Source organism: Solanum dulcamara, chromosome 10, assembly GCF_947179165.1.
Source record: "Solanum dulcamara chromosome 10, daSolDulc1.2, whole genome shotgun sequence".
NCBI lineage: Eukaryota > Viridiplantae > Streptophyta > Magnoliopsida > Solanales > Solanaceae > Solanum > Solanum dulcamara.
Window position 1 is genome coordinate 72,918,866 of NC_077246.1, and position 14,715 is coordinate 72,933,580.

A 14,715-nucleotide genomic window follows, 5' to 3' on the forward strand; every position below is an offset into this window, starting at 1 on the left:
TATCACTAGTTCATGAATTAATTAGGAGCTAAAATATAGGATTCATGAGGAAGGAACAAGTATGGTGAAATGACTATAATGTACCAGACTAGATTTTACTCACGCTTGATTTTCACATCGACCCAATGATAATTTGATTACAGTAGTTGTAGTAGTGCTCCTGTAGTTTCTTGTTCTTCAATTTTGATTACTATCTGTTGTTTTATGCACTCTGGCTATAATCTTATTTTGTTGTAGTTACTATCTTGTCATGTTACTATCTGTTATTTTTGTTACTCCTGTTACTTCTTTTTCTGGACTACTTTGGACTATTTTTCCCATGAACCGAGGGTCTATTTGAAACAGTCTTTCTACCTCTGAGGTAGGGATAAGGTCTGCGTACACCCCAGTGTAATCTCACAAGTAAGGTCTGGAGAAGGTAAGATGTATGCATGTACGCAAACCTTACCCCTATCTCTATTGGGTTGAGAAGTTGTATAGACCCACAGCAGTTAAGGCCTTAAATACTGAGTTCTTGTCTCTTAATTAGTATTAGAAGAATAAAATAGAAAGTAAGTTGCATATTGAATAGTAGCATTCCCTAAAAAATTGTGATGTTTTAACCATGATTCAATCTATATTGAAAGGGAAACTGGAAAATGAAAGATATATAATGCTTTTGTAAACATATTCTCCTTGTGAGAAATTAATCTGCATCATCTCCATTTACATGTTTTGGAGAAAAAGAACTCATGATCATATGATTGAAGTAAGACATATCATATCCTTAGAGTTCGACCATTTTGTCCTCTCGGCTAAGAATGTCATACAATTGTATTTTTACAGGAGCATTCACATATGACGAGACTGAGATCAAGACATACTTTGATTGATGATACGAACTTCATTTAGCTTTCCGTGATTTCTTGCAGCATTTCTACCACCTTCTTCATCTTTGGTCGTTTTGCTGGTGTCATGTCAGTGCACAGCAACGCAACCTTTAGAGCTGCTAACATTTCCTTTCTCCAAGAAAATGAAATGGTGCTGAGCTTTGCATCGAGTATCTGCTCTGGTGTTTCCCCCCTTGCAGGTGCACCATGTACCCACTTAACTAAATCTATTCCTTCACCAAAAGCTTCATCAACAGGTAATCGAGTGGTAAGGATCTCGAGCAAAACAACCCCGTAGCTGTAAACATTTCCAGGAGCTGTTACTTGCATTGTATATGCGTACTCTATTGAGAAAAAAGAACAAAAAAAAGAAGAAAGAAACAAGTCAATAACAGAGTTATAATCTCTACAAGGGCGGAAAGAGAAAGACAAGTACTCCCTCCGTTTTAATTAGTTTGTCTTACTTCTTTTTAGTCCGTTTAAAAAAGAATGCTTCTTTCCTTTTTTGGAAACTTTTTAATTCTAAATTTACACATGGCATGTATAAGACCACAAGACTAAATGACATTTTGATATATTCTACAATTTTTAGTTTAACACCACAAGATTCAAAAGTCTTGTTTACTTTCTTAAACTCCGTGTCAAGTCAAAAACAGACAAACAAATTGAAAACGGAGGGAGTATGTGTTCAAATGATAGAGTACCTGGAGGAATATATCCGAATGAACCAGCAACAGCACTGATACTTGCAGTCCCTCTAGACGGATCGAGAAGCCTCGATATTTCAACTTCACTAACCAAAGGCCTGAAATTAGAATCAAGAAGCACATTCCCGGAAGAAATGTCAAGATGGATGATAGCAACATGATGAAGGAACGCCAATCCTTCCGCAACTCCGGTGGCAATGGCAAGTCTTGTTGGCCAGTCGGGTTTATAATCAGGTTTTTGGCTAGAGTTATGAAGATATTGAGTCAACGTTCCGTTGGCATAATATTCATGCAACAGAAGAACGACATCTTCATAGATTCCAAACCCGATAGGACAAGCCAGATTATCATGAACGAGCTTACTAAGCTTTTCAAGCTCTCTGATCATCTTACTCTGGTGATGAATTATAGTTTTGTCCATTGACTTTAGCTTCTTCACCGATAAAATCATCCCGGAAGGCATGTCTGCTTTATAGACAGTGCTGAAAGTACCAACACAAATCTTATTTGAGTCCTTCATGACTGCCTTTACAACTGCATCAAAATCAATTGCTTGCTTTAGATTGTCAACGAAGACGTTTGCCGCTAGTATCATTGGTTTGCTAGAAATTTCATCAATTGTATTTCCAGCTGCTTCCTTGGCAGTTTTTTCTTGTTTTTCCCTCATCATGAACAGCAAAACAACCACTGTGACAGATACAAAAACTGCCAAACCAGAACCAATAACAGCCAAAACAATTCGATAAGAGACCTTGTGACCGTAAACGCTGTGGTCATAACCATTTAAATCTCCACAACCACCACCCAAAGGATCACCACAGAGACCTTTGTTTCCAAGAAAGCTTGAATTAGGACTTTTCTGAAATGGTGCAAAAGTAGGTATTGGACCAGTGAATTGGTTACTCGAAAAATCAACCTCTATCAAACTCTGCATGCCCTTCAATGCCGGCGGAATATTTCCAGAGAGATGATTATCAGATACATCTAAAGAAACCAACTTGTCAAGTTTTCCTAAATCCTGAGGCAATTTTCCGTGGAGACGATTATGACTCAAATTCAACGAAATCTGCAAGTTCTTCATATGACCAATCTCAGGAGGGATACTTCCAGTAAGTTCATTACTCCCCATTTCCAACTCAAGCAACTTTACACAGTTCCCTATCTCATGAGGTATCTCCCCTCGAATCGAATTCTCCCCCAACAGCAAATACTGCAATCTCGATGTATTGCAGATATCTGCCGGTATGGTGCCATTGAACGTGTTGCTGCTCAAGTCAAGCTTATTGAGATTCTTGCACTTAAGAACTGAAGTTGGAATCTCTCCATAAAGGTTATTACCAGAAACAATCAATTCTTGCAAATTGTTAAGCTGACCAAGCTCAGGAGGAATAGTTCCATTAAACTCATTTGAAGCTAAATTAAGGAGAGTGAGATTCGAGCACTTGGCGAACTCGGCGACAATTTCACCAGACAAACTATTACTATCAGCTTCAAAATAAGTAAGACTACTGATATTCCCAATTGATTTAGGGATACCTCCAAACAACTTGTTATTGCCAATTCTAATGCTTGAAAGTCCTTTACAATTCCCAATCGAATCAGGAATCGTTCCGGTCAACTTATTCTGAGTTAGAACAAGAAATTCAAGATTCCCATTAGCACAAATGCTCTCAGGAATAGTACCTTCAAGCTGGTTTGAGTGAAGATTCAACAAAGAAAGCTCAGAGTACAATCCTAAGTTAACAGGAACACCACCACTAAACTCATTCTCATAGGCAGCAAAAACCTTAAGATTGGTCAAATTACCAATCCACATTGGGATAGAACCATTCAAGTTGTTAGTAAATATTTGAAATTCTTGCAAATTGTCTAACCCCTCAAGCTCATCAGGTATAGCTCCAGTGAGCCAGTTTTTCGAAAGGTTCAATGCCTTAAGGCTTCTGAGCTTACCTAATTCACTAGGAATTGAGTTTCCAAACTTATTAAAAGATAAATCAAGATATTGAAGCTCAGACAAATTCCCAAATGCAAATGGAATAGACCCTTGGAAGTTATTATTAGAAAGGTCTAGCCATTTCAAAGCTTTGAGCTCAGATAATAGAGTTACATTACCTTGCAATCTAAAACCAGAAAGATCAAGTCTTTCCACCATTGAACTGTTTGAGCTGCAAATAATTCCATGCCAAGAGCAGAAATCAGTGGTGTTCATCACACCCCACCCAGGCACTGATAATTCTTTCCCAATTGCCTCCACTACATCCTGATCATGAAAAACCAACTGGGAATTCCCAAGTTGGAATCTTGATAACAAACCAACTAGAAAAAATACAGTTAACAGAAAGCTCAAACGTGCCATTCTTGGTTTTTGTGTTTTTTTTTTATCAAGCTAACACCTTTTCTTCAATTTCTTCCTCCTTTTCCCTCCAAAACAACCAAACAGAACAATCAAGAATCCAGTGATGAGATTAAGGGGGGGAGGGGGTTGGGTGGAAAAGGTCAAAAAGATTGAATCTTGAAATGGTTAAGAGGTTGTTTACAAAGAAAACACCTTTTCTTCAACTTCTTCCTTTTCCCATCAAGAATCCATTAATGAAAAGAATGCCACATGAAATTTTCAGCAGAATTGGAAATTGTGGGTTGGGGGTATAAGACAAAAGGGGGTTTTTAGAGTGAAAAAGATTAGTCTTGAAATGCTCAAGAAATGTCACTACTTTGAAGGGAGTATTCCATATGAGGAATCTTGAAAATGGAACATAACCAAAAGGCTAGGAAGCCCTTAAATTTAGGAATTAAAATGTACTACTACTACTACTACTATCTGAAAAGAACTCATGTCAAGAAATGAAGAAAACCATTGTGTATAGAAGAAGAAAACAAACAAACAAACAAAACACTAAAAAACAGGAGGACACAGAAAACCTGGAACTAAGCTAGAAGATAGAGACTAGCTGAGCTGAAACAAAATAGTACTATAGTATTAAGAAGTTTAAAAAATAAAAATAAAAATAAAGAACAAAAGGACTAATTGTTATACTATTAAATTAAGGTTGAAGAGGAAAAAATTGGGTTTTCAAAGGACAACCATAGAGAAGTTTGTGGGTTTGGGGTGGGGGTAAGAAGGGGGGGGGGGGGATACAATGTTGTTTTTAACTGATATTCAGGGGGCCAGGTGTTTTTTTTCTCTGTATAGAGAGAAAGAGTGACATTAAATGAGGGGAAAGTGTGTTGGGGATTTCTAAAAAGAGTAGTGAGTAGTACTAACTCAAATAAGTAAGAACACAGTTGAATTGACTTAAAAGTTATTTATAAATTATTTTTAGCTTTTTTAAGTATTTAACTGTCAATCATTAATATTTATGTTAGGATAGATTGACTATGTTATATCCTTAGAAGTGTGGCCTTTCCTCAAACCCTACATGAACATAGGATATTTTGGGCATCAATCTGACCTTACTTGTACAATACTTGAATTTTCGGTATAAAATTTTGCATCACTATTATATCATTGTATATGCATTCGATATTTAATTTCACATAAGAATGAAACGAAACGATGTAAAGAGCAGCCTGGTGCACTTAAGCTCCCGCTATGCGCAGGATCCGGGAAAGGGCCCGACCACAAGGGGTCTATTGTACGCAGCCTTACCTTGCATTTCTGCTTTTAAAAAGCTGAGATATGGTATGTGCACATTTTATCTTCTCCTGACCCCCACTTTATGAAATTTTACGGAATGTATTGTTATTGTTTGTATAACTTATAATTTTTATGCATTATTTTATACATAATAGTAGGGGTGTACATGGATCGGGTTTGTTCGAATTTTTTACAAACCAAACCAAACTATTTGTGTCGGGTTATTAAATCTATAAATCAAACCAAACCAATAAAAGTCGGATTTTTTTATATCAATTTTTCTCGGGTTTTTTGGATTTTTTCGGGTTTTTTGGGTTTCTCGGTTTTGGGGGGTTTTTTCGAATTTTTTTGGGTTTATCATAGTATCTAATAAAAAGCACAGAGCAGTGCTTCTTAAAAAGAGTTCTAGCACAAAATATCAATATATAAGATGGAGGCACAACACTATTTGAAGTTTTAACTTTATAATATAACTTTATAAGATAAGTTTTTTTTATATTATTTAGATGGGCTACTCAAGTCCAAATCTAAATGTAAGAAAGAAAACAAAAATTATGAAAAAATTTTAAAAAATATTTATAAATTACATTTTAATAAATATTTTTATGTATAACACAATTTAAAAGTAGTATATCTATAATCGGGTCGATTTGGGTTCGGTTTGACTTTTTTTAGTTAAAACCAAACCAACCCTATAATGGTCGGGTTTTTTTTTCAAACACCAAACCAAGTCAAACCAAACCACTAGTCAGATTTTTTTTCCGGTTTGATTCGATTTGTCGGTTTGGTGCGGTTTATCGTTTAGTCTTGTACAGCCCTACATAATAGAATGTCAAAAAAAAAAATATGTGTCTTAGAAACACGTATGCGATTCATTATTTTTCATCAAATAATAATTATAATCCATAGCATAACTAATTAAACGGTAAAACAATATACTCTTAACTACATTATTATTCTCTTCAATCGAAATTATAAAAAAGACAGAAAAATAGATTATTCATGTGAAAAAAATTAAAGTAAAGTATTTTTTATCTTTTGTTTTTTGAAAGATAAAGTAAGATAGAGAAGAATACTAGAATACTATTCAAAGAAAGACATAATTTTATTGTCACAAAATATCACGATGCGTATAAAATTACAAGTTTTAAAAATTATTTTTTATTTTTTTTTATGTCTAATCAAACATGTTTACATGAAACTAATTGAAATGAAACTAGTAAATTAAAGTAATTATAATAGTACTAGCATTAAATTCGATATTTCCAACATGTAGGGGCTGGTTAGGTGCATGTCAGTGGCATTTTTTGGCTTCGCCTTTAAAAAATAGTTATTATTTTCGAGTTTTAAATTCACAAGTTAAACTTTAAAATGATATTCTAAGTTTGCTTTTGAGTTTTAGAACAACTGAATATTATTTTTTAATTACGGAGGCTGAAAATGGATATTTGTAATTAGACTTGACTAATCTAAATTCACATCGAAAAATTACACTTGAAAGATAAAAATAATTTTTATCAAAGATGATTTCATTATTTTCCTCAAAATCTTTGATTAAAGATATATCCTAAAGCTTCACTTGTGAATTTTAAAACTTTGAGAGATTATTTTTTAATTACATAGGGTGAAAATTAAAGTAGTTACATATGGAGAGAAAAAAATCGACTAATTAAAATTCACGCTAAAAAGTTATATTTTGAAAGATAAAATACTTTTATCAGAAGTTATTTTATTGTCGTTCTAAGACTTTTGATTAAATATAAAAATTATTTATCACACTGTCACAAACTTTAATTAACAGTTTCTAAAATGCACACATTTGAATTTGAAGGTGAATTGAATTATTTCACAATGGCAATGGCCCTACAAATTAGGAAAAAAAGGTTTGTGGGGTACACAATAATGTGAAAATGTCTCTAATAATAGTAGGGGGCCTATTTCAACAAAAAATAAAATAAAATAAACATCGTCTTATAAAGAGAAAAATGTACATAGATAATGTCACAAAAATAAAATTATTTAATATACAATAATTTTCCCTCTATAGGTTAAAAAGGCAAAGACAACATCATTGATATAGAGAGGCTCTTTTTTCTTCTTTTCTTTTCTCATGATGAAAAAATTGTTGTCTTTGAATTAGTTTTCGAAAATAACTTTTTCATAAAAATAAAATAAAATAAAAAATCCTTTTCGGTACTTATTATGGAACCGACTAATTTGATTTGCATCAAAAGTTTCACATTTGACGTTACAATGCTCTTCATTAAAAATAACTTTATATTCGAAGTTTGAATTCGAAATCTCTAATAAAATGAGATTTAAATTTTATAATTATTTCTTGTGTTATTATAATTTCTTTATATATATATATTTGACATACATTTTGCAGAAAATTTGCAAGAATCATTGTATTGGCACTTTTGCATTTGCATTGACAATGATGTTATCTCTTTTTATTATTATCAAATGACTTTAATCATTACATTACTTTTGTAGCATATTGTTGATGCTCCTCTCGGTACAAAGTCATTTTTCTTAGAGAGCGTTTTATAATATAATATGAATTTTTTTAACATAAATTTTAAATTAAATCGGATTTCAATACAAATATCAAATAACAGATGGAAAACACATATTCTTTGGGATTTATTAATTAATTGATTAAATACTATATATCATTTATATTCTCCTTATATATAATAAAGTTTATATATGATTTAGAAAGAGAAAATATATATCTAGTCAATAATAAACAATCATTTACCTTTTTAAACCCCGGAACTTTTGATTAATTAGCCCCTCATGTTGGGCAAAAGATTAGCATTAATTAGGCACACTAATAAGTTAATCCAATTTTACAAGTTTCCTCAGCTTAATTATTATATTAGTATATTGATTATCTTTTTTATAATTAAATTGATGTACTTTAATATACCAAATTACCAAAGTTATGAATTTGAACTCTTCCAACCCTATGAATTCAATGAGTATGTCAATTCACCTCTTCATTTTATAGGGGTAAAAGAATCAAATTTATTGTTATACTATTCAAATTTCTATAGGACCTAACTACTATTCTATTTTGTGAAAAGTTTTAGATTTATTCTCCGTTATATTATTCGTGTAAGAACTTTTTTGACTTTACTTTAAATAACGCTAATATACCCCTTTTTCTTTAGATTTTTCAAGTTGCTGGATGTCTAATCCTACGAGACACTAAGCTTCTTGGTGAGATGGACACCACATGACATGCTACCCTACCACGCCGAACTCATTTTAGCCCCTCTTGATCCACTTCTTGTTCCACCACCAACACCTCCTTCGTTATTAGTTCTAAATGCCCAATATTACCCCTCCTTCGTTAGGTTATGTCCAAACAAGTGGATGTTCGATCCCATGTGACACTAATTTTTTAGTGAGATAGACATTATGTGGCATGTTGTTCCATCACCAGCACCTCCTTCGTTATTAGTTAAACATGCTTAATCAAATTCACGACTACTAAAATTAGAAAATCATTAATAATTGTGATTAAAAAAATGCTATTATCTCAATTACTAGAGTTATAATTAGTTAAACTTTAAGCTTAACTATCAATGTGAAGGGGCAAGGAGACAAGAAATTAACATTGATATGAAAACTCAATTCATTACCTAGTTGCTACTACCAAAAAAGGGCAAGACATGACTCCACTCTCAGTAATTGCATGTGTAGTAGTCATAGTGTAGTGTGGCTACTTTTGCCACTTTTTAAATATATTTTTTTAATAACAGTGGTGTTCATATCAATTTATACATATTTATAATTATTTAATTTGATTTTTTTTTGTTGGCACAAATATTTAGTATCTTTATCTACCAAAGCTTATAAATATAAGAACTCATTTAACCTTATTTATAATAACAGTAGTGTTTGGATAAGTTTATACACACTTTAATTATTTCACCTATTATTAATTATCTTCTATGGAAGCTTAGAAAAATAAGAAGTTACTTCATGAATTTATTTATCTTTATTTGAATTTGAATCCTAGCCTTCCTATTTACTTATTATATTGACCGCTAAATTGTGTTCTTCTAATACTACAAAGAAAACAAGAATTAGTGACAGATACCTGTCGCTAAACAATAAAAATTTGTTGCAACTTTATTTAACGATGGATTAGTGAGACATTATCCAAAAATCATGCTAGCCCTTTCTTTTTTGCACTTTTATCTTTTTCTCTTCGAGAAAATCACTTACTTGATAAAGTGAAAAATTTGTATCATCAATCTCAATTTATTCGAGATTGTAACATAGTAGTTAATGCTTGTTATTTGCTCTAAATTAACACTTTATTTTATCCGCCGACCCCAACTTGTTCAAAGCTGATATATATAGTAGTTGTTATTATGACTCACTCAAAAATTTAACCTTTGCTTTCATTATATTTACTTATTTGATTGACGACTACCCATTTTTCTTCAAGAAAATCTTTACCATCTTCCCCTCCACCCCTAGCCCCCACCCCACCCCATCCCACACAAGAAAAAGACATTAATATTCAAAAAGTTCTCATAAAGCAAAATGGGATTTGACTATGGGATCTACTATTGATTGAGATTGAACTCTCTTTATTAGACATACATCATGACTATTGTATCATGCACTGTCTTACTACATAGAAAACTAGGGTCCCCACCCCAAAAAAAACCAAAAGGTGAAGGGGAAAATCTCAACTTCTTTTTCTCAATGTTTTATTTGGCTTTCTACTCTTTTCTTCAATCAATTTTTTGTTTTTGTCAATTTTTATCATTGTGATAGAATGACATAGTTGAAAATTTCATTGTTTTCCCACTTTTTCTAAGTGCATTTAAAATTTGTCAAGTGTAGTTTTATTTCTAAATAAAGACAATAATAAGTCCATAATAATAACATATTCCGTGTAGTGTAACAAGATAAGGTCTGAGAGGAGGACAAATAGATAAAGTGTACCAGACCTTATTCTTACTTCACGAAGAATGTTCTGAGAAATTTTTTGACTCACATTATAACGTATATCAAAGAATATACAGAAGAAAAAATATCCTAGAAATTATAGTTCTTTCTGTCACTATAGATTTACAAGTAAAATGCTTCAATAAATGCACAAAAAGGAAAAGCATAAAAAAATTAAATACTACTCCTTCCGTTTTAAAAAATGTGAAACTTCTCTCTTTTTGAGATTTAAATAATATAAATTTTGATCAATATTTTTAAATATATTTTTCATCACATTAACATGAGAAGAATTGTAACTTACAGTACTTTTCATATAGTTTTTGAATATTTAAATTTTAAATTTGGAAATATTGAGTTGATTTGATTCGATAGATATCAATCATATTGATTCTCGAGAAGCGAAAAGTGTCATATAAATTAGGATGAAGTGGGTAATAAATAAGTATATGAAGAGCATACTTGAAAGTACATTACATCAAAGATATATTTTTAGGCCATTTAAGCCCATCAATATAGATATGAGCCCAAATCAACAGTTTGGCCCAATCAACAGTTGTCTGTCAGAAGTACTTGAATCTTTAGGCCTATCAACAAAAAGTTGTAAGCCCATCAATTTTCTTGGATGATTTTCACAAATATCTTTATTTTTTGGGGGGGTTGGGGGGGGAGGGGGAGGGGAGGGGGTGTGATTTACTGGTGAACATCTTTATCTATTATAGTAGATGATATATCTTATTTTTAAGATTTTAAATCTCACCTTTTAAGATTTGAATGACATGATAGCTTAAAAAAATATTTTATACTGAGGATGTACAAAACGTTAACTCAAAGAAAAATAGTCACAACTTAATAGAACAGAAGATATCATGTACTACTCCTCCTCCTTTACACCGAAGAAACAACAAAAGAACAAAAAAGAATAATTTAAACTTTAAAATAAAATGATCACACACTTCAAAAATAAACATCACATACTAAAAATAAAACTAATGTTCTCACTTTGATAATTCTTAAAATTTCTAGATGCTAAAAAGAAATTAAATAAAAATTAGTAACGCTATATATGTGCTAGTACTCTTTAAATTTTTTCATCTGTAAATAAGGTCTTACCACTACACCAAGCTCATCAAAACCCTTATAATGATAAACATTATTGCCATCATGATCACAATAATTTGGAAGATGATCAACATGATTACTTGATGATGATGACAACAAATTTGGAGTAGTAATTTCTTGGACAAATTGATGATTACCACCAAACTCCAAATTGTTGTTAATACCTACAAAATTTTGTTCATGCCAAGGATACATGTTGACATTTTCAAGAATCGAATCGTCATCTTGATCAATAATATTGTCATTGTCACTGACATTTCTATCCTCATTAATATTGTCGCTCGTAGCTTGAATAATATTGACATTGTGACTGACATGCTTAACCTCCTCAATATTATCGCTCGTAGGTTGAATAATATTGCCATCATTGCGATAATTCAGAACCTCAGAGTTATTATTGGTCCTAGTGCTGATATAGATCTCGCACAATACATATTTGTCCAACTACACACATTTTAAGTGGTTAAAATGCAAAAAAATAAAAAAATAAAAAAATAATAAAAAATAAATCATAAATCCTTCTATTAGAAAAACAGTAAATAAAAAACATTGAGGAATATTACAAAACTATAGTAAGAAGATTCAATGTATACAACTGAATAAAAACATATATATACTATTACTACAACAACAACATAATTAAAATAAATAAATATGAAACGTCTAACAAATTAATCACATTTTATGCGAGATAATATATATCATACATATAATCCAACAAGCTCAAATATCAGACCAGACACGAATTGTACATGACCTCATACGAAAAGAATGTGAAAAAACAATTTCATATTCAAGCTACAATGCAAATTCGGATTTAGTCGAACTCCAATATGAATATAGATCACCGGGTGAGAAACCAAAACCAAAACAAAACATATTCAATGTAATTTCAAAAATATATATATATATATATATATATATATATATATATATATATATATACACACACACACACTCACTACTACTACTATTGCTACTATAACAACAACAACAACAACAACAACAACAACAACAACAACAAATTCAGTGTGATTTCAAAACGAAATAAAAACGTATATTATACTACTAATACTATGATGACAACAAAAACAATAATATATTTTGTGTAATTTCAAAACTAAATAAGAACATTTATATATACTACTACTATAAGGACGACAACAACAATATATTCAATGTAATATCAAACTAAATAACAACATATATAAAAAAAAAATTATGAATAATTACTAACCTCTTTTTGATTTTCACTTGAACAATTTGCATCAGGTGGAGAACTTTTTTTATTAATACGAAATTCATGCATTTTCCACTTAGATTTAATTCCTTTTTCTTCTTGGAAATCAAGTATCTTTTTGTACCCAATAATTTGACCATTTTTCTTTATTTCTACATCATTACCAGTAGCTTTCCAAAAGCCTTTGCTGCCTTCCACTTTTCTATTTGGTATACACCCTTTTTGGTACTTCCTTTCCCTTCTTGTGAAGAAATACCAATTGTTCCCTCTTTTGTGTCTATTTTCCGCAGCTGATGAAGACATAATTAAGTAAATAAAAGTGTAAAATATCTAACAAATTAATCACATTTTATACGAGATAATATATATGTATCACATATATAATTCAACAAGGTATCAGACCAGACACGAATTCTATATGACCTCATACGAAAAGAATGTGAAAAAACAATTTTCAGATGTATCTATGTGATCACAAACATTTAATTATAAAAAAGAACATAAAGATATATGATTTAATAACTCAACACCTAGGCTTTTCGACGAGATAAAATATACATAAATAACCGATAATAATATATTTAATGTAATATCGCAAGTGGGGTCACTCCACCAAAAATGATCTTTAACGGCAATAATTTATAAATTGGCGCTAGAACTCCCATAACTCCTCGATTTGTTAATTAAAAAAAATTATAGTTTTGTTCTAGAACATGTACTAGAACTCCAATAACTCCTCGAATAATAAATTTAGGGCTTCGACACAATAATTATTTTTTCCAGATAAAAGCTAATTATTCACATCATATGCTTATATCAAATCATATCAACTTACTATATAATTAAATATCAAGTACAAATAATTTTTTAGCCCTTTTTCCTAAAAAAAAAATAGTTAGCTTATCATCTTTGCACGCATGAAGCCTTTCTTTGAAAGAACCAAATAAAATAAAAAGAGAAAAAATCTTCTACTTACCGTCAATATACGTATAATTAAACAAAAAAAATAAAAAGAGAGAGAAAAATTCTTCTGCTTAATGCCATTATATGTATAACTAAACAAAAAATAAAATTGAATTGTACCAAAACCTATGATGGAATGGATAGGATCCCTCCAACGTCCAATACAAGTAATAATTACCATATGAAAAAGTAAAATTAAAAATATCATCAGACGAAAAATAAAAAAAATAAACAAGAGATATAAGACAAAGGGTTTACTACCAAAGTTTATGGAAGGATGCACAAATAAAATCCCTTCATTCTTAATTAAGGTCAAAGATTCTAGTAAGGAGTGTTTTCGAATTATCAATCGGACTAGTCGAGGCCCAATAAGGATACAGAACAACCACCGGATAATCAGAAACTAAACTTAAAAAGATTGAACTAGTCATAACCTAATACGAATATCGAGTACTGAATAAAAATTTAATTAAAAGTAAAACAAAAAAAATGTCTTACTGCAAAGTTCTTGAGGATGATAATTATTGATATATATTTCTTGAAAATCATTAATTGTTGGTAATTGTTCACCATTGATTTTCTTCATCAAATAATGCTCAATGAGCTCATCATCTTTTGGTGAAAATCTATAACCTAATGGAATTGAATTAATGAACTCCATATCTGCAAAAAAAAAAAAAATTCAAAAAAATTAAACTACTAATTAAATTCCTAATGATCTTATAACAAATACTAATCCTAATCCTAATCCTAATCCTAATACTATAGTACTAGAATAATAAGGAAGAAGGAGAAAAACAACTATTTATTATATATATATAAATGATATAGTGCGTTTTATTTCCCATGATAAAAGACATACTAATATAATATTTATATATTTTTTGTGTGATTTATAGATCAGACGTTAATGTGTGAAGATAATTAAGACTCTAAATCATACCGTTTAGATTGCAACTTTTTTTCGAAACCCTACTAATTAACATGGGATGCTTGATGTACGGACAAACCGTTATAGGATAGGATTTTTAGTAGAACTTCTAATTTGTGAGCTTTTTTTAAAATTGTCATATATAAAGAAAAAGAAAAGGTTTAATAAGAAATAAAAAGATAAGAAGGTAGATATTAAAGGCGGAGAAAAAATAATTGTAAAAAAAAATATAAAAATAAATGTCGTTAGTGAAATCCATGTAGGATTTGGCT

At 30.8% G+C, this 14,715-nt stretch overlaps 2 protein-coding genes across 2 annotated transcripts; both read right to left on the reverse strand.

Moving 5' to 3' along the window:
• Positions 1-641: 641 nt before the first annotated feature.
• On the reverse strand, positions 642-4,281 carry LOC129871360 (leucine-rich repeat receptor-like tyrosine-protein kinase PXC3). Its single transcript, XM_055946260.1, has 2 exons — positions 1,574-4,281; positions 642-1,213 (listed from the first exon to the last, which is right to left on the reverse strand). The coding sequence occupies exons 1-2, from the start codon at positions 3,930-3,932 to the stop codon at positions 888-890; spliced, it is 2,685 nt and encodes an 894-aa protein (XP_055802235.1). The 5' UTR covers positions 3,933-4,281; the 3' UTR covers positions 642-887.
• A 6,977-nt stretch (positions 4,282-11,258) lies between these two features.
• Positions 11,259-14,576, reverse strand: LOC129869970 (NAC domain-containing protein 2-like). The gene is made up of 4 exons (XM_055944521.1): positions 14,523-14,576; positions 14,011-14,175; positions 12,547-12,839; positions 11,259-11,753 (listed from the first exon to the last, which is right to left on the reverse strand). Exons 2-4 carry the CDS (start codon positions 14,171-14,173, stop codon positions 11,259-11,261), a joined length of 951 nt encoding a protein of 316 aa, XP_055800496.1. The 5' UTR covers positions 14,174-14,175; positions 14,523-14,576.
• Between the last annotated feature and the right edge of the window lie 139 nt (positions 14,577-14,715).